This window comes from Malus sylvestris, chromosome 17 (assembly GCF_916048215.2).
Source record: "Malus sylvestris chromosome 17, drMalSylv7.2, whole genome shotgun sequence".
NCBI classification, from domain to species: Eukaryota; Viridiplantae; Streptophyta; class Magnoliopsida; order Rosales; family Rosaceae; genus Malus; species Malus sylvestris.
In genome coordinates this window covers 11,812,762-11,833,202 of record NC_062276.1, presented here as the reverse complement: position 1 = coordinate 11,833,202, position 20,441 = coordinate 11,812,762, and the positions used below count along the sequence as shown (strand labels likewise).

Sequence of the window (20,441 nt, the reverse complement as noted above, 5' to 3'; positions counted from 1 at the left end):
ACTACAAAGCTCTTTGTTAGTGCATGAACAAAGACTTAACCGCACCACTGCCAGTGAAGAACAAATAGCATTGAAAGCTTCCACTTGTTTCTTAGTAATCAAGTTCTCGAGGAGGAAGAGGTCGTGGAAAAGGTGGATGAAGTAGAAGAAGAGGTGGTCGAGGCCATCGGGGTGGTGGACAATCTGGATATCGAGATGATAACAAGTCACCTCGTATTTTCAAAAAAGATGTCGACTCTGAAGAAAAATGAGCATACCACTTTAATAAGTCAAAAGTGGAGTGTTATAGGAGTGGACAATTTGGCCACTACAAGAATGAGTGCTACATGAAGTTACCAAATGAAAAAGGAGAAAAGTCAAACTTTGTGGAGAAAAAGGAGGAAGAGACACTTTTGATTGCTTTTCATGCATTGATAGAGACTAATCAAGAGACATGGTATGTGGACACGGGTTGCAGCAATCACATGAGTAGATGTAAGTCTTCCTTTATTAATTTGGATGAAAGCTTTCACATCGTGGTAACTTTTGGTGACAAATCCACAGTGAAAATGATGGGTAAAGGAGATATTCAAATCAAAATAAAACATTGACTTTATTAAAACTATTTCAAATGTTTTTTATATTCATGATTTGAAGACAAATTTGCTGAGTGCCGGTCAATTACAAGATAAAGGTTACAGGATTACAATCTATAAAGGAGAGTGTGAAGTGTACGATCCAAAAAAAGGCTCCATTACTGTTGTAAAAATGTCTTCCAACAAATTGTTTCCTTTGAAAATTAAGATTGTGCAGGTTTGCATGCTTGCCAAAGAAGATGACCCGTGGAGATGGCACTACAGATATGGCCATTTGAACTTTAAAGGCATGAGAACATTTCACCAAAAAATGGATGGTCACTAGCGTACTTGAGATAACTCATCCATCAAAGGTGTCTGAAGAATGCATCACTGGGAATCATCAAAGAGACTTTTTTCCAAGTGGCAAGGCAACAAAGGCTCAAGCAATCCTGGAGATGGTTCACTCTAATCTACCAATAAATCCCATCTCAAATGGTAGCACCAATTATTTCATCTCCTTTATTGATGATTTTAGTTGGAAGACATGAGTCTTTTTCTTGCAGGAAAAATCAGAAACATTTGAAGTATTCAAAAGCTTAAAAACTCTAGTTGAAAATGAATCAGACAAGAAGATTAAAACACTAAAAATTGACCATGGAGGAGAGTAATATTCAAAGAAGTTTGATGCATTTTGCAAAGAGAAAGTCATCAAGAGACAGCTGACCACTGCCTATACACCACAACAAAATAGTGTAAGTGAAAGGAAGAATCGCACCATTCTCAACATGGTTCGAAGTTTGCTAGTCAAATGAAGCATTCCCAAGAAGTTTTAGCCTGAAGCTATGATATGGTCAATTCATATTTTAAACAGAAGTCCCATATTTTCTGTTAAGAATATGACTCCTCAAGAAGCTTGGAATGGATTAAAGCCTACGGTTGATCACTTTAAGGTGTTTGGGTGGATAGCATATGCACACATCCCTGATGAGAAAAGAAAGAAGTTAGATGACAAAAGTGGAAAATGTGTTTTTCTTGGTGTAAGTGAAGTCTTAAAGACTATACACTTCAGTGACAAAGAAGATAGTGGTAAGCAAGGATGTAATATTTGATGAAGACACCATGTGGAATTGGTCTGAGAACATATCGGCTCAACAACAAATTCCAGTTGATGATGATTCAGACAAGGAAGATGTTGCAACTCTTGAAACTCAAGCCCAACATCCATCTCAACCTGAAGTTCAGTCATCTCAACAATCTTAAGAAGAGGGATACAATCTGAGAAATAAGAACTCAAGGAAGAGGCCAGCATGGATGATGGATTACAATGTAAGTTATTTAAGTTCTGATGATGAAAATGCTCACTTTGCATTATTTGTAGACAATGATCCAATCACGTATAATGATGCTGTTAAATAGGAGAAATGGAGGGAAGTAATGGAGAATGAAATCAAGCCTACTGAGAAGAATCAAACTTGGGAGTTAACTAATCTTCCAAGGGGAAAGAAAACCATTGGTGTTAAATGGGTGTTTAGAACAAAGTTGAACGAAAAATGTGAAATTGACAAGCACAAAGCTCGTTTCGTAGCTAAAGGCTACAACCAAAAGCATGGCATTGATTACAAAAATGTGTTTGCCCCAGTTGCAAGGCATGACAAAGTTCAATTTCTGGTCAATTTTTTAGTTATACATAAAGTCGGCATTCTTACATGGCAACCTGCAAGAGGAGGTGTACATTGATTAACCACCTAGTTATGAGAGAAAAAAAAGAGAAGAAGAGAAAGTGCTCAAATTAAAGAAAGCACTCTATGGATTGAAACAAGCACCTCAAGCTTGGTACAGTCGCATAGATGCCCACTTTGCTAAGCTTGGATTTCACAAATGTCCCTTCGAGCACACTCTTTATGTCAAGACTAATGAAGAAGGTAAACTACTCATGGTGTGCTTATATGTTGATTACTTAATATTCATTGAAAATGATGCTAAAATGTTTGATGAATTTAAGAAGTCTATGATGAAAGAGTTTGAAATGATTGATCTGGGATTAATGCACTATTTTCTTGGATTGGAAGCCATTCAAACTACTGCTGGTAATTTCATCTACAAGAAAAAGTATGCGCATAACATTCTTAAAAGGTTTTAGATGGATGATTGCAAGCCATTTGGGACTCCAATTGAACTTGGTTTAAAGTTATGCAAAGACAAAGGTGGGAAGAAGGTTGACGGTACTTTTTACAAACAAATCATTGGCAGTCTCATGTACTTAACCTCCACAAGGCTTGACATCATGTATGCAATGAGTATAGTGAGCCGACATATGGAATAACCAACTAAAATGCATCTCAATGAACAAAGAGAATTCTCAGGTATGTAAAGAAGACAATTGATTATGGTGTGCTTTATAAAAGGGAAGATGGTTCTGGTTTTGTTGGGTACACAGATAGTGATTATGCAGGTGATATAAATGATCGTAAGAGCACTTTTGGGCACACATCTGCTCAACTCTGGTACAATATTGTGGTATTAAAAAATGCAACAGATTGTGACACTTTCCTCAACAGAAGCTGAGTTTGTAGTAGCAGTTTCGAGCTCCTATCAAGCCACGTGGCTCAGAAAAATGCTTGGTGATGTTCAAAATAGACCAACGACCATCTATTGCGACAATATGTCAACTATCAAGCTATCAAGGAATCCAATCATGCATGGGAGAAGTAAACACATTGATGTTTGTTTTCATTTTCTACGTGATCTGTGCATAGATGGGAAGATTGAACTGGAATATTGCAAGAATGGGAGCAGGTTGCAGACATCTTAACTAAGCCTTTAAAAGCAGCCTGCATTCGAGAAGTTGAGGAGCACATTGGGAGTTTGTTCATTTCGAAGCATTGATCAAGAAGATGATTATGTGATGGTAGAGAAACCTTAAACTATTTTTTTGTTTGTTTGTAAAAATCAGTTTAAGGGAGGGTGTTGAAAGTTATTTAGTTATGTTTAATTAGTTTTTAATTAAATAAAGCTGACATGGCAATGTAGAGTCCAAGTCAAGTTGGAGTCCTAGATTGTAGGAGTTGTGGTTGAGTTTGTTCACCACGTTCAAATGTGCTTCCTTTGCTTAAGGTAGTTGAACTCCACAAAATCTGCACATGTTGTGCTAGTGGTTATCGTGGAGATTGTTATTTTCTATTTCAGTTGTAAGCTTTGTTTTCAGATATATGAGAAGAGAAAAACTGCAGTATTCAAGCACTGTGAAATACTTTTGTTCAAGCATCCTTTTACGTTTAAGATAATTCCAGTTTCCAACATTTATTACTTTAGTTTCTCATGTTGAAGTTTTATCGTCCAACGGTTCATTACTAATTAAGTTGATTTTTGATGCAGGACTTTACATTCTGCAATAGAATCGGTATGAAGATTTTTGTGAATGTATATATAATGGGACAATCATAATAGTCGAGTATTGAAGTCGTCATTCCTTGAGTCGAACTTAAAATCGCTTATTAGACTATAGTGTTTAGTTGTCTAGTAACTTCTGTATATCACCTTTTGATCTACCAAAAAAATACAATTGCGTTCAAATATGATATAGTTTAGTGAGATTAATGTATCAATTTGTATTTAATTATTAATAAAGTCAGTTTATTGTGGGAAAAGAAAAAAGAAAACTAATGAAAATGATTTGAAAACTTTGAGTTTTAACTAAAATGACAAAATAAAAGATAAAATGAATAATACCAAGATTAAATTTTTAGTGTAAAAATGTGGTTTTTTATTAAAATAAATAGTACCCGGAGTTTTTCGTTAAAGTTTAAAAAAAAAAGATATGTTAACATGAAAGCCCAGCCCAACTTACAGCAAATGACAATGACATTGGCCCAAATTTGAACTGTGGTCGACAGCCAAGCTATTATCAAATCTGCAGTTTAGGCCGAAAAGCCTCTAAATGTGAAGATTGTGAAGGCAGAGTAGAACTTGCAAGACTCATCTCTCTCTCTCTCTCTCTCTCTAAAATATAACCCCATTGAGGTGGTTTCCTCCACGCAAAAGAGAAACTCTCAGTGTGTTATACGACAAAGGTACCTGGTACATCTATATACTTTATTCATCCCTTCAAAATCCCCAAATCCCATAAACCCATTTGCCATTGATTGTAATCTGCAATCTGCTCTTTCTTTTTTTACATAATTTTGGCATAATTATCGCCTTAATCTGCTGCTTTCTCGCCTATATTACTTTTAATCTGCCGACAATTGGGGAAAAGCAAGTCTTGGTTTTGGATGCTTTGCTCTCCTGTTCTTCCTCATACCCATCATTGATTTCTTCAATTCTGAGGGCGTTTCTGTATTGGGTTCTTCTTCTTTTGATCGGAATCGGTTCCAAAACCCCGAATCGGTTTCTGGGTATCTTGGATTTTGCTTTGTTTGTGCTTCTTAATTGGGTTATTCTTGTGACGGCTTCTAATCCTCTTGGTTGGTTCTCATTTCTTGCTGAACTTAATGGGTTTTTGTTCTTATGTGTTCATATGTTTTTTCATATCCACAATTTTCGATGTCAGATTTCGTGTTTCGGTTTGTTTTGATTGCTAAGATAGTAGGATTCTGCTATTTTGATTGTTTCTGATGTGGGTTTTGATCTATTATCACTAAGATGTCATTTTTTTAGGTGTTGAAAACATTGTCTTTACATTTCTTGGTAAATGTTAGCTTTTCTTGAGCATATTATGGATTGTAATCGGACTGATTCTGTTTCCTTAAGTGGTATATCATCAGTTTAGTGTGTTGTTTTTAAGTTCTTCACGATTCGTGGTACCAATAGTTTGATTATTAATGTGCATTATCGATCTTAGAATGTGGATCAGTCAATTATGATTCCTTTGCTTTTATCTTTGACTCAACATTGAAGTCATTGAATGGACTTGCTGAAATCGTAAAGTTTTGGTCATTGGCGGTAAAATATTTAGTGATTCTAGTTACAATTCATCTTGTAAAGCGGCTTTTAATGCTCTATGTAGAAGGGCATTTTCTTTCTCATAACTTAATCATTTACTATTTGATTTCTTTTTGTCTTTTTGTGTATGTACTGGATAATCAGAATGAATTTCCGTGGTGTAAACCGGAATTATTGATATTCTTCATCCAATCATGATTTAGTTGGGAAAGGCTGAAACAATAACATGAAGTTACATTTCAGAATTTAGATTTTGTATGATTGGGTTCTTTCTTTTGTGTACTCATCTTAGAGATGTTGATGCTGTGAGTGATGGGGTGAAGCTTTTAGATGTTCATTACCATTTTTTACTGTATGCAGGATTTTGTTTCTTGTCTTCAACTGGCTGTTTGAAAATACCTGCTTCTTGTTCTCTACCGTCGTAATAATATATGGGCTGAGGTGCACATTTCATGGGAGGTGTGGGAGATGAAGAACCAGCAACAAAACGCATGAAGTTATCCGCTGGAGAATTGAAAGGACTTTCCAACGGTTCATCTTGTGGAGAGCCTGTAGCTGGCTCTTCAAGAGACTTGATGGCTCGGCCCCTACCATCTGAAGGGGACGAACAGGTTGTTGGTTCAAAAGGAGTTATTAAGAGGGTGGAATTTGTTCGACTAATAGCTAAGGCGCTATATTCTCTTGGCTATAAGAAAAGTGGTGCTCATTTGGAAGAAGAGTCTGGGATACCGTTGCATTCTTCTGTGGTAAACCTCTTTATGCAGCAAATTCTGGATGGAAACTGGGATGGAAGTGTCGACACATTGCAAAAAATTGGCCTATCTGATGAAAACATTGCTAAATCAGCCTCCTTTATGATATTGGAGCAGAAGTTCTTTGAACTTCTAGATGAAGAAAAAGACATGGATGCATTGAAGACATTGAGGACTGAGATTGTGCCTCTCTGCATCAATGGTAGTAGAGTTCGCGAGCTTTCTTCCTGCATAGTTTCTCCTTCATTTGGTGGGACTCCTGGTAAGAACATTGTGCGGGCCAAGTCTCGGTCAAAGTTACTGGAGGACTTGCAGAAACTGCTTCCCCCAACAGTTATGATACTTGACAGACGGTTGGAACATTTGGTTGAGCAGGCCCTTGTCTTACAACGTGATGCTTGCAGTTTTCACAACACCTTGAACGAGGAAATGTCATTGTACACTGATCATCGGTGTGGGAAAGAGCAAATTCCTTCTCAAACATTACAGGTTGGAACAAGACTTGGTTGAAGCTTTAATATAGCTTTGTGTACTTATCAAGTTTACTGATTTGGTCATATATAATATGGTGTATGAAAATTTTGTTCTTCCTTTATTTTGATCTGAGTTATCTCATCTTAATATCTTGAAGTTAAGTAATATTAGTGAATGGATCACAATCTGGGGTAAGCTAAGATGATTTAATCAGTCTTGGTTCATCAGGGGTTTATCGACCGTGAGAAGCGACTAGCCTTTCTGTTTGATAAGTTAGAGGAATCTTCTCCAGTCTTGTTCTTTTAGTCCTTCCAATTAGTATGACCTCAAAATGGTAAATGGAGGGGTCAGTAAAAAGTATGTGGTATTATCCTTAGCATTTCATAATCCATGAATAAAATTGGTGTACAATACCAGAATGTGTGTGTATTCTATCGGCACATGGGTAAAACTGTAAAGCACAAGTTTCATTCTCCAACCTTTAAAGTTTACGGGAACGTGCAACCCCTGGTTTTTTTTACAATGTATCAAGTGCTTCTGTAACTGGCATCACTTAATCGATGTTTGATTCCATCTTTATTGACTTGATTTTTTATTCTGTTGGCCTACATTTTTGCTATCTTCTGGTTCCATGACTTGTTATGTTAATGAAGATTAATCTCTCTCATGGTTATGCTTTTGTTGTAGATATGCTTTTGATTACCCACTCTTACGTTTATACATGCTACTCTGAATTAGGCTGTACAAATTGGTTATTTTTATTTCATTCTATAACTTTCTTATCACTTTTGATTTTACAGATATTACAGGCACACAAAGACGAAGTCTGGTTTCTGCAATTTTCACACAATGGGAAGTACTTAGCTTCATCATCAAGTGATCAATCAGCAATCATATGGGAGGTAACTTTAATATCATATGGAACTAGCTCTTAATCTTGTGTCTGCGCGCATCTATAAATGCTGTTTTATGTAGAAAATTGATCACTCTCTGCTGCTTCCTTCTTCACATGTAGTTTCCATGTTGACCTTCCATCTCTTTTCACACTGTTGCATGCTTGTTTTCTGTTTCATGAAATATTAAATATATACTCATTATGTGGTGCCCTGACTTAAATTGTTTGCAAGTGCATGAAACATAAGCGATATAATTGGTTTTCATTTCACCATTTCTTTCCTTTTTTCTAACATTGTTATTGATTGTGTGTGTATCTGCAGCCTTAGATGACACTTTTCCAATTAATGGCTGTAAGATAAGGATTTGTATGTTCAACTATTTCTGTTTATAACCTGCATAACCTCATCTTGGTTGGGAGAATCTTTGAGGTTGGAATATGTATATTTGGGATAAATACATGACGTATGATCCATAGATATGTTGAGTTGCATAAAGAAGAAAATAATATGGTACACACATTAGATATGGTCAAATTTCACCGTACTGTTGAATGGGCTGTACTTGGCTGAGCTTGGCATGCTCAATTTCTATCTGAACCTCAAATCCAGGCTAACATATGCATGTTGTATATTGTTGCAACTTGCAATACAAAACATTTAAAAGAAAATAACAATGAGGTTGGTAACTCTGCATGTAATTCTTATTGAACGTTATACCGTTTTCTCTTCATCTTTTATTTTGATCCTATTATCTGAGAAGTTTACCCTAATCTTCTTCTTGTTGGGGTATAGGTTGATGTGAATGGTGGGGTTACTTTAAAGCATAGACTATCTGGTCACCAGAAACCTGTTTCCTCAGTTTCATGGAGTCCTGATGACCATCAACTCCTCACCTGTGGAGTGGAGGAGGCTGTCCGGCGTTGGGATGTTTCTTCTGGTGAATGTCTCCATGTTTATGAGAAACCTGGTGTTGGTTTGGTGTCCTGTGGATGGTTTCCAGATGGGAAATGTATATTCTCTGGTGTCAGTGACAAGAGTATCTGCATGTGGGAGTTGGATGGGAAAGAGCTGGAGTGTTGGAAAGGCCAACGAACTTTAAGAATCTCTGATTTGGAAATAACTACTGATGGCAAGCAACTTATAAGCACTTGTAGAGATAATGCTATATTACTCCTTGACCGGGAAGCCAAAGTTGAGACATTAATTGAAGAAAATCAAGCTATAACATCTTTTTCATTATCAAGAGATAATAGGTTCTTGTTGGTTAATCTTCTGAACCAAGAAATCCATCTCTGGAACATAGAAGGTGAAATCAAGCCTGTTGCTAAGTACAAAGGTCACAAACGCACCCGATTTGTAATCAGGTCTTGTTTTGGTGGACTTGAAGAAGCTTTTGTTGCTAGCGGTAGTGAGGATTCACAGGTAAAGAATTTTGTTACATCCTGAGCCCTCTTTGATTTTAGTATAGACTTTATAAGCAGAACTAGAAGAATGATGCTGAAGCATTATTTTTGCTTTGTTTTTTTTGAATAACGTCAATGTCGTATAATTAATATCAGGTTCATGTCTGGACATATCACTTACGAGCCATATACATGTTCATGTTTAAAACCGTTATTAGTTATATGTATTCTATCCTGCTGTTTTGTGGGTAAAAGATATGATCGTTAATGTAGTTTAGTTGATGCAGTTTCATTAATGACAGATGAGACTGGCTTCTCGTTTATTTTTTAACTTTCGTGTGTATTGTTTACATTGAGGGTTGAACCACTTTAGTTGCTCAGTGCCAGGGCATGGAGGCTAAATTAAGAAAGCAGACGTTTATTTGTTTATTTTTTTATTTTTTGTTGGATATGTGTTCGTTTATGCCTTTGCGTACTGCGAGATGTTGTGGATCATCTCGGACTGTCACTGTACGGTGAGGTCAACATGACCAACGGCATTAAGAGGACATCACATGAGGAATTGTACATAAATGCTTTGAAGATTACTCATTATTTGCCTTTCAGAGTGCTAATCGATGGTTTCACTCTGCAGGTTTATGTATGGCAGAGAAGCTCAGGGGAGCTGATAGAGGCATTGCCGGGCCATTCTGGAGCTGTTAATTGTGTCAGCTGGAATCCAGCAAATCCGCACATGTTCGCCTCTGCCAGTGATGACCGCACAATTCGAATATGGGGCCTAAGCGAGCAAACAGTAAAACACAGGGGTGCACACAGCAATGGCATCCATTATTGCAATGGAGGAACATGAAAAAAAAAAACTTTGAAAAGCTAATCTCTGGTTATTATTTCTTTCTCTGACCATTGCTTTTATGTATATACCTTTATCATCGTCGAAAAATCAGACATTCACGTCAAACAAAGCATGTGGATTGTGCAGCAAGTATTAATAAATTTACTATTTCATTTTGTTATCTTGATTCGTTTTCTTTTAATCGTTTTGCGAACTTCTGTGCATGAGAAATTGCCTTGGGCAAATTACTCACTCGTTCTTCGGTAGCGTGCCCTGTAGTCGGGATTTTGATCAGATATATACCATGGAAAAATATTTGACTTCATACGCTAGTTAGGACTTGCATTCATCATAAATCCTGTACTTTTGGCTGTAGAGGTAAACCCTAATTGATTGGGGCATTCTTGTGATGCAAGCTTCCTACTTAATGCATTAAGAGGAAAAAGCATTGCTGTCTGGTTTATTCAGAACTGTTCTGAATCTCTTTAGATTCTTCTTCCATGGTGTAAGTTTCCATATGGCAATTGGTGTTTAAATGCAATACCATTATGAAGTTTCATAATGATACAAACGATAGAACCGAACAAATGTACTATAACGCTTGAGGTAAATGCTCTGAACTGCTTGAGTTAGAGGTCGTAATCTCTGTGAATTAAGCAAGCAGAGAGAAAATTGGGCCTTCTTTTAATACCACGAAACAATTATACATGCTCAACCATTTCCTCGATTATCACCAACTTTGAAGCACTTACAATCTTAAGGTGATATACATTATACAAACCCTCTCATATAAGTTCTTATGCAACACTGAAGGAAGATGCAGTGTTCTCGACGAACTTCCTTGCTCCCTTGAACCACCTCTTGTCTCCGGCTTGAGCCTTTAGAATGTAGAGCTTGCCGTCTTTCACGGTGGCTGTGATAAGCTGGTGCTTGCCTCCTTCATCTCCGTCTGCTGTCCTTGTCAACACAGATATATAGTAGTACTGCTTTCCGTCAACCACTTGGCTAGAACTCTCCAATATGTTGGCTGTGGCCACGGCGCCCGAGTCGAAACCACCCTATACCATATTCAAACTCGAATTCCATAACAACTCACACAGTTGCCACCATTATGCTTTTCTATTGAGTTAACTTGGGAACAAATTTGGGAATGTGTGTGGGTGTGTTACACAACGAATTACCTCGGAATCAGTCTTGCCAAAGTAAGCTTGTTTGCCTAGCAAGTAGTCCACCTAGGAAAAACCCACATCAAAAAAATGAATTGTAAGCAAATTGGTAGGAACATATTTCACACTGTCATCGGAAAGGAGAAGGTAGCACACCTGAGTGAGGAATCCCTCGGGGGGGCCATAGTCACCGATGGACTTCTTGTCGGTTGGGGTGATTGTTACGGCCACGTTGGTCGTGGTGTCGAAGTTGTCCTCGTACCTAAGAACTTGACCGGGGTACTCAACCTCTTTGCTAGGGTTCCATTTTGCAGGAATGGATAGCTTGAATCCCTTTCCAACGTATGGCAAGAAGTCTGTGTTCGACTTGGGCTTTCCAAACACATTGGCTGCGTGTGCATTTAGTCAATAATTATAAGTCACTTCGATCAAGAACGAACACATTATATTAACTAGACAGTCTGATGAGACCGTCTGATGAGAGAACATCTCGTATATTAACTAGACAGTCTGACAAGAGAACATTTCGTAAGTTCGAGTGAGTGCGTGTGTACCTGATTCGCCATAAGCTGCATCAGCAGGGGAGACCTTGGAGCCAAGGGCTGCAGCACCGATGAGGACTGTGAGAGCCAACCGCCGCGAGACGTTAGCACCGCTCTCTTCTTCCTGGCCAGCGGCCTGCTTCTGGGCCCGGCAGATCACAACCTGGTTGTGCTTGTTGATGTTCACCACTTGGCGCTGCGACGACGACGAGGACCGGGCAGAAGCGGCGGTAGTGAGTGCATGGTGGTGCAAAAAGCATGCAGTGGAGGCCATTTCCTTCTCTCTCACTCCTCTTTGTGATTGTCTCAAGGTGCGGTGCAGAAATGTGAGCCGAGGAAAATTGGGTTTTTGGATATGTGAAGGGAAATGGTTGGTTAATTTTTGGATATTGGATCAGGGAATTGGATGACTTGGAAGATTAGATTTTGATGTGGGATAAGGTTGTAGGGTTTTTCATTGGTGACACGTGGCATTGTTCTTATTTTGCTTTTGTACATGATTTTGTTTCCAAGTCATGCATTTGAAGGCCCATCGGAGGAATGGGCCTATTTAGTTTTGGGTTTCCTTTGAAGGCCTTAATCTCTCCTCTAAACAGCAAGCCCAGTGGCCGGCCGAACTACACCATTGAAGTTGGCTGATCAACGTGATCGGTTTGGTTGCGGGGCGGTGTTGGCATAAAAATGGCTCAACCGAAGGCTTCGTTTTCAGCTTCGGCGTCTCGGGCTCGATTATTGGCCAAGTCCAGCCCTAGTTAAAGGCGCTTCTTGATACGTTTAGCAAAACAACTTTAAAGCATTTTGCTAGTTGTATAAATGCTTTATGAACAAGCGCCTTAATTTTACGTACATAAGCACTTCTTGAAAAAAGAGTTTATGAGCACAAATACTTTCTCATAAGAAATGTCATATGAATCTTAATAAAACTGGTTAAGTTATTTTCTTTTCTTTGTTTTTTTGTCAACAATAAACTTGGTTAAGTTCTTGAATCGCTAAATTGTACAAGATAATATAGACATTGATTAATAAGGACCCGATAAGTCTTGAAAGCTAGAGGCAAGAGGCAAGCATAAGTACACACGATTAGTGAACTTTATCTGAATAAGTTATATTGTGTTACGACTGTGTGGTTCCATACAAGTCGCTGATGTGGATGTAGTAGCAATGAATAAACTTAGTTTGAAAATGATGTAGATTTTATAGTTTATTCTCACAATGAACTCACTTCGATAAAATATTACAATAGTCTACAAGTTAAGTAAGTGACTCATTCCTAATAACTCCGAACTTTTTGAGATAAAACTTCAACTAAAATTAGTATCAATCTAATTTCACTCAAAGTAATAAAGTTAGGAGGTTAAGTTAAAACAATTCGATGCTGGATCAGACCCACTTAAGGCATCTCCAATGGGGACGCTAAATGGAGTCCCTACAACTGTATTGTCCATAAATGTAGGGACAAAAGGCTTCCAATGGGTCAGAATAGAAGACCTCAAAGTATCTCAATATATAGAAAATCGCCAAATACCTCAAATAACCCTCAAATGTGAAGCTGCTTATAAGGACTTAAATAGTGGGCCCCACTGTTGATTTTGAGTGAGAAACAAACCCCACCCACGTGTGAATACTACACATTAGCTTCTTTTTTTGTTTTTTTTCTTGTTTTTTGAACCCATACATATGAATGCTCATAGTCGTTCCTGCATCTTTTTTTTTTCTTTTTTTTTTTTGAGCCGTTGAGAAATCAACAGTCGAGATAGATTTTTAGTTTTTATCAATGGCCCGAATACTCTTATTAAGGGCACAATGATTTTTTAATATTTAGGCCCTACATTTAGGGATTATACATTATTGACCTTCTATTGCATACAATATTTCTTTAGAGATCCGAATATTCTCTTAAAGTCTCTAAATGAGTCCTCAAAATTAGTGGTGAGAATTCTTAATAAAAACTCACATTGGAGATGCTCGTAGTAGTGAAATCCACACTTGTCTATTGTACACCATCCAAAACCATTTTATTTATTTTCCACAATATATTCACGTGGATCTCATGTTCCTTTAGTTAGTTCCATATGCCTGTTGTGAACATCATTGTCATGATTTCAAATTTCAATGATCATTCTGAGGTTACAATTTAGGGAGTTTTAACAAAATACTTCCGGTACTGTTCACTTTTAACGGAAAACCACAATTTTACCTTTCCCTAGTACTATTCATTGCACCTTTATTTGTCATTTTTCATTAAAACATTTTTTTTTTTTTGGATTTTTCCTTAGTTTTCCTTACAATTTAAGTGATAATAACCTTTTTTTTTTCTTTCTAAAAAAGGACTTGTTGGTGGTTTCGTCATGGTAATCTACCTATTCGGGAGCTAGAAAGATTTATAGAGGCATTTTAGCCTCCCCCTGGCCACCATCCTGCGATTCACCAACGTCAAGAATCGAACCCAGGACGTGTCGTATGAAATACAGGCCTGAAATTCGTTCTCAACCACTGAACTAACTTGTGGTGGTTAAGTGATAATAACCCTTGATTATGTAATTCATATTTGAAATTCCATTTCAATTGAGTAGTCTCACATGGTCATACATGTTTTTTAAAGTCACTATAGCATATTTGACGTATAATTGACCGTTAAATGATGATAGTGTTAAGTACTTGTAAGTGCTGTAATCAAATTCACGACATATAGGAAGAATGGGGAAGATATGAGAGGAGTCCAAATTGTCCAAATCAAGAAACCAGCAGAACGATAAGGATGAATTTTCTGCCACATATTAGATGCTACCTCAAGTCACAGTCCTCCAGCTTGCCCAATCAAATAACTTAAAAATGGATAACTAACCACTAGGCCTTGCCTCAAATTAGGGTAGGTATGGGATTTAACGTGTTCTTTTATGTTGCCCACCTACCTTGAATATGCACATCTTTAATGAAACAATTAAAATTGGAATCCTACGAATTCCTAATGTAAACATTTGGTCGCCGATTAATAAAATTTTATAATTATGATCAAAATTCGGTAAAAATATTATTTATGCAAAAAATTATCAAAATATAAAGTTGTTTAATTATCAAATTGTTCGAAATTGGTCAATTGATGACGGTTAGGCCCAAAAATGTCACATGCAAGCCCAATCAAGTCTTAAAGCCCAATTTATACAAGCTCTAAGCCAAGCCTAAACACATGCTAAGGTACAAAATCAAGAAAGGAAAATATCCACAACCATGCCACGCTACGTAATTAAACCAGACGTTTGCATAAATCACGACATGCCTTATCATGCTAAAATAAGGTCAAGTCACATGTCCAATGCTTGCCAAGTGAATAGTGGCGTGGATGTTTATGAAGTCAAGATTATGGAAGACTTTAGGCTGCTAGGAACCAAAGATCCAAGCTGATAATCTTTGAAGTCTATGTGGGTGAGTTTGAAAGAGAACGAACCTAATTTCCTTAGCAAGCCAACTAATCCTATTAGGAAGGGACCAAATCCTAAGCCTTAAGTTCATGTGAAAGCCAGTAGAGCATGCATTTAATGAAGATAGATGCTGACTTTCCTTCCTAGCTCACGCAGAAGAACTCTGAACGAAAGTTAGGAGACACGTTAATGGAAGTAACGTCTCGAGAAGAAGGCCTAGCACAGACTTCACAAGAACAACGGTGCTCAGTTGTCTTATACCGAAAAGGAAGGTCATAGTTGCGCCAGGAGAAAGAGGAAGGAAGACTTCGCCATAATTAGAGATGTTTGTACCATACTTAGGGTCTCCGTATTTAGATCTTGTATAAATACTCGGGGGACTCAATTGTAATTATGTAATAAATGAAGGGGCAAATATGTAATAAGTGAGGAGCCCTTATTCTATAAAAGGACTCCTCACTCTCCTCATTGGGAGAGGCCAAGTTTTAGGCCAAGATTGAGGGCAAGGCTAAGGCCACAGAAAATAGGCTAGAGAGCACACTGCCTCTACCCTTCTTGTATATTCACCATTCAGAGTGAAACGATATCAACATCAGTGTTGACGTAGCTCAACATTGGGGTGAACCACGATACATCTTGTGTTCTTTACTTTCTTGCAGATTCACGGTCGAATTTAGGTTGTTCTAAGACCCCTCCGGTTTTATGCATCAACAAGAGATTTTTTAGGAAGCCTGGAAATGAATCATTCATCTACAAAAGGGAGATCAGAAACCTAAAAGATGGACAAATTCAAGGGAACCCAGAGAGACAATATAGAATGTTATGAGAAGATTAAAGATTGTGCTACATCAAGCTAGGAAACTCACTCCTTAAGGGCAAAAATGCCTTAAACCTTGGCGAGGATCACCTCTGCAACCTTAGTGTTTTCCTTAACCTTCCTATGACCATCCTAGCCATTAGAAGTCTTCTTATTATGCTAGGAAACCCATATTACCCAACCTAGAACATCATGCAACCATGCAAACTCTCTCTCTCTCTCTCTCTCATGCTAAATTGATAAACTTCTAGCTTCCACACCACGCCTTATTGTGTTCGACCTAAGACGTGCTAATTCTTTCGAGATATTCCATAACTTGGTACGAAATCGAACTAGGGGAAGCAAAATGATACCCCAAAAAACCAAGTTCACCTTGACCTAAAAGTCCCCAAAGAATGACTAAACACAATAAAAAGCGCTCAACCGAATGAGTTGACTTCGTTTTTAGTTTCAGCATCTCAGCCTTGGTTACTAGCCAAGTCCAACCCTAGTTAAAAGCACTTGTTGATACGTTTAGCAAAACAACTTAAAATCATATTTGACTGGACTTCGGACACCTTCTGGTCTTTTCTCTCCAAGTGAGAGTTCTTCTCTCCTACTGAGAGTAGTTCTCACCTTCTGGTGTGAGTCTTCAAAAATCAAGAACATCTAGTGGCCCCGACCCTAGCCGTGGCTGGGGTTGGTCGCCATTTCCTTCTTTCTTTTTGTCTCTTCTATGCTCTTTGCTTCTACTATTCTCTCCACCTATTTTTAACCCAAATTTATTCTATCCCTCTTGCCCAGATGGTGTCCCTTTTATTTGTTCATCTTTATTCTGGTTTTCAGCCATGAATATTGTGGAGATCGTGTGTAGAGCACCTGCATCTTCACCAGCTCGGGTGTTTCCAACACCACCACTTTCTCATGCTTCTCTGCCTTTACCGGCAGCGTTGTTCGTGGGCTTCCACGAACTTAATCCCGATAGCTGGCTTCCATTGTGCTGTTGCTAGCTATTCGTACTTTGTGGCTGTGCTCATAAAGCTGATCGAGGTAGGATGCTACGTCTGAAGAGGAGATACTCTGATGTGGATGAGGAATTGGATGGATCGAGGTTGCTGCGGCGGAGACGGTTGCAGTGGTTGCTTCTAGAGTTTGTAAATCCGTCTATGTATTTGGGGTGCAACGGTTGGTTGGCCCTGTTGTACTTTGTGTTGACTTGACCCACTTTTTGCTTGTCCATGTGTTTGCTTTGGGCTTTTGTTGTATGTTTGTTTGCTTTTGGTTTGTAATAAAAGTTGCACTTTGACCAAAAAAAAAAAAAAAAAAAAAACAACTTAAAATCATTTTGCAAATATAAATGCTTCATGAATAAGTGCCTAAAAATTTATTATAATTTGACGTGTTTTTAAGATAAGCACTTCTTGCAACAGTGTTTATGAGCACAAATACTTTCTAATAAGCAATGTCATATAAAGCTTAATAAACTTGTTTAAGTTCTTGAATCATTAGATTGTACAAGATAATATAGACATTGATTAATTAGGGCCCAGTAAGTCTTGTAAGCTAAAGACAAGCGTATGTACACAGGGTTAATGAACTTTATCTGAATAAGTTATATTACGTGGCTTGATACAAATCGCTGATGTCAATGCATTAGCAATGAATAAACTCAATTCGAAAACAACGTAGATTTTTATGTGGATAGTTTATTCTCACGATAAACTCACTTCAAAAAAGTATCACAATAGTCTACGACTTGAAAACAAATAATAAAGTTAGGAGGAAACAATTCGCTGTTGGATAGCACTCAATCTTGTCCATTGTACACCATACAAAATCATTTTATTTATTTTTCACAAATGTTCACGTGAACCTCATGTACTGAAGTCTTAAGTAAGTTCCACATGCATGTTGTGAACATCTTTGTCATGGTTTCAATAATGCTTCTGAGGTTACAATTCAAGTGAGTGATCATGTACTTAATATTTCATATTTGCAATTCCATTTCAGTTGACTAGTCTCATAATTTTGAGATTGGCTATTTCATTGTCATATATGCTTTTTGAATGTTATTATAGCATATTTGACATATAATTACCCGTCAAATGATGATAATATTACGTACTTATAAATATTGTAGTCAAATTCACGAAGGATTCAATTTCAGTTACAAAATACAATATAGGAAGAATCGGGAAGATATGAGAGGTGTCCAAATGGTCCAAACCAGCGGAACAATAAGGTTGCATTTTGTGCCATATATAAATGCTACCTCCTCATCCTCAAGTCAAAGTCCTCGTGCTTGCACAATCAAATAACTTAAAAATGGATAACTAACAACCGCTAGGCCCTGCCTCAACTTAGGGTAGGTATGGGAATTTAATGTGTTCTTTTATATATGGTTGCCCACCTGCCTTGAAAATGCACATATTTTACGAAACAATTAAAATTAGAATTTAACGAATTCTAATGAAATATTTCGTGACGAATCATGTTAGAGAAATCAAAAATTTAAATTAAATTTGCAAATTGAATGATGTGTTATCAATAAAACATAAGCACGTTAACCGACATTTAATTAATAATTCGATCACCTACGACCATATCATTTTGTTTGTAAATTAAATTTAAAAATTTTGATTTCTCTAATATTATTCTTAGTTTAATCGTTAAATTGTTCGAAATTGGTAAAATTGATGACCAAACAAAATACAAAAGAAATGGAAAGTTTGCCTAAGACAAGTATAATATTATTTTCCTTTGATAAAATGGTATTATATAAACTAAATTCTGCATGATAGAAACACATGCTACCGACCCAAAATATATTTTGCATGAAATTGTTGAAAAGAGTTGGCTTTTAAGCTCCACCCATTTTTCTTTTGTTGGAGAAATAAAATATTCTTTTTGTTTTCTTTGACCCGTCAAGATAGTCGTGGTTATTTTGTATACCTTTGGCAAGTAATTGAATACTATTACTTTACTTCTTGCTGTCTTTTTAGAGGTCAGCCAGGGTCTCATACAAACAGGCGACCACCACCGACAACGGTTATAGACGAATTTTATATGATATGTTTTGAATTTAATTTTTGATGTTGATGAATCATCCGATTATAATCAGGAAGAGTTAAAATGTTTCTATAATTGGGAGTCATCTCGGTCACAAAAAACGTAAACTGTCATGTCAAAACTATCAATTGATCCCCTTTTTGAGAAAAATAAAATAAAACAGCTGCGGCAACTTCATAAGTGAAAGGCTAAATAGCCAAAATGGTAATTGAGATTTGCATAACTTATCACTTTGATCCCTGAGATTCCAAATCAATAAAAGTGGTCCCTGAGATTGTCAACCATCCATCATTTTGGTCATTCCGTTAAGTGTCCCGGAGCTCTTAGCCGGAAGTTTGGGCAATTTTCAAAGCTTCGTAACTCAATCGTTTCTTAACCAAATTTGACCCATAATATATTAAAATGAAGATAGGAAAGTGTAGAATAAGATTATACCTATTTGGAAGCCCAATGGTTGCTAGAGATGGCCAGAAAATAGCCTCAAAGTTGACTGGTCTGAGGGAAAACTTGAAAACTCACCCAAAACTGGGTAAGCTTTAAACGTTCATAACTTCTTCAATACTCAACGAAATCAAGTGATTTAAAAATAAAAATCATACTTCTCGATGAGACGAAGAGAATGATACCTTTTTTTTTTTATGGCTAAATATCCTTGGTTTGGCCAAAAAAGGGCTCGAAAGTGGCTATCTTGGTCTCGAGTTAGCCACTTTCGAGCCATTTTCCGGCCAAACTACGGAGATCTAGCAGTCGAAAAAGATACCATTCTCTTCGTCTCGTCGAGAAGTATGATAGTCATTTTTAAATCACTCGATTTCGTTGCGTATTGAAGAAGTTATGAATGTTTAAAGTTTACCCAGTTTCCGGCAAGTTTTCCAATTTTCGCTCGGACCAGTCAACTTTGAGGCTATTTTCTGGCTATCTCCAGCAACCATTGGGCTCCCAAATAGGTATAATCTTATTATACACTTTCCTATCTTCATGTGGATATATTATGGGTCGAATTTGGTTAAGAAATGTTTGAGTTACGAAGCTTTGAAAATTGCCTAAACTTCCAACCAAAAGCTCCGGGACATTTAATGAAGTTTTTAACGGAATGACCAAAATAATGGATGATGGACAATCTCAAGGACCACTTTTATTGATTTGGAATCTCAGGGACCAAAGTGATGAGTTATGCAAATCTCAAAGATCATTTTGGCTATTCAGCCTAAGTGAAAAGAATAACAATTAACTGATTTTTTATTATTATTAATATTAGCACTTAAAAAGTGAACTTTAAGCAAATGTAAAAAATGCTTTAGTCAAAACAACTTAACTTGAAAGTTTATTTTCATTATTTGTAAACAAAAAATCTTAGGTTGTTTGAATTTCAAAAACGACGAATTCGATGAAAATTATTTCTCCTTTACATAATATATTGTTGAGGTTATGATAAAACCATAGCACTAAGTACTGGTTTGGTACTGAGGTGCTTTTATAAAAAGTTAGTATAAAAAAAAAACTGAGCTAAAAAATGTATTTGATAAACATTTAAAAACAGCTTATTTTTATAGTTTTGGGTGAAAAAAAACTGAAAACGTGAAGAAGCAAAAAT

The 20,441-nt window shown here is 37.0% G+C and overlaps 2 protein-coding genes across 4 annotated transcripts; one reads left to right on the top strand and one right to left on the bottom strand.

Annotated features, from left to right (window-relative positions):
* Window positions 1-4,479: 4,479 nt before the first annotated feature.
* On the top strand, window positions 4,480-10,036 carry LOC126611134 (WD repeat-containing protein 26 homolog). 3 transcript variants are annotated; one of them, XM_050279318.1, is made up of 5 exons: window positions 4,480-4,627; window positions 5,859-6,739; window positions 7,525-7,626; window positions 8,413-9,042; window positions 9,658-10,036. In XM_050279318.1, exons 2-5 carry the CDS (start codon window positions 5,951-5,953, stop codon window positions 9,871-9,873), a joined length of 1,737 nt encoding a protein of 578 aa, XP_050135275.1. In that variant the 5' UTR covers window positions 4,480-4,627; window positions 5,859-5,950; the 3' UTR covers window positions 9,874-10,036. The 3 variants fall into 3 exon arrangements, with proteins under 3 accessions (XP_050135275.1, XP_050135276.1, XP_050135274.1); XM_050279319.1 differs by having other exon boundaries at window positions 4,507-4,634; XM_050279317.1 differs by having other exon boundaries at window positions 4,513-5,020.
* Window positions 10,037-10,520: 484 nt separating this feature from the next.
* Window positions 10,521-11,937, bottom strand: LOC126611135 (oxygen-evolving enhancer protein 2, chloroplastic-like). The gene is made up of 4 exons (XM_050279320.1): window positions 11,576-11,937; window positions 11,178-11,410; window positions 11,037-11,087; window positions 10,521-10,913 (listed from the first exon to the last, which is right to left on the bottom strand). Exons 1-4 carry the CDS (start codon window positions 11,835-11,837, stop codon window positions 10,653-10,655), a joined length of 807 nt encoding a protein of 268 aa, XP_050135277.1. The 5' UTR covers window positions 11,838-11,937; the 3' UTR covers window positions 10,521-10,652.
* Window positions 11,938-20,441: the final 8,504 nt, after the last annotated feature.

Excerpts from the sequence above, each read along its gene's own strand:
- LOC126611134 (XM_050279318.1), top strand. The coding sequence starts at position 5,951 with ATGGGAGGTGTGGGAGATGAAGAACCAGCAACAAAACGCATGAAGTTA. Across the intron at positions 6,740-7,524 it reads TTCCTTCTCAAACATTACAG|ATATTACAGGCACACAAAGA; the intron begins GTTGGAACAAGA and ends TTGATTTTACAG. Across the intron at positions 9,043-9,657 it reads GCGGTAGTGAGGATTCACAG|GTTTATGTATGGCAGAGAAG; the intron begins GTAAAGAATTTT and ends TTCACTCTGCAG.
- LOC126611135 (XM_050279320.1), bottom strand. The coding sequence starts at position 11,837 with ATGGCCTCCACTGCATGCTTTTTGCACCACCATGCACTCACTACCGCC. Across the intron at positions 11,088-11,177 it reads CCGAGGGATTCCTCACTCAG|GTGGACTACTTGCTAGGCAA; the intron begins GTGTGCTACCTT and ends GGTTTTTCCTAG. Across the intron at positions 10,914-11,036 it reads TTGGCAAGACTGATTCCGAG|GGTGGTTTCGACTCGGGCGC; the intron begins GTAATTCGTTGT and ends AATATGGTATAG.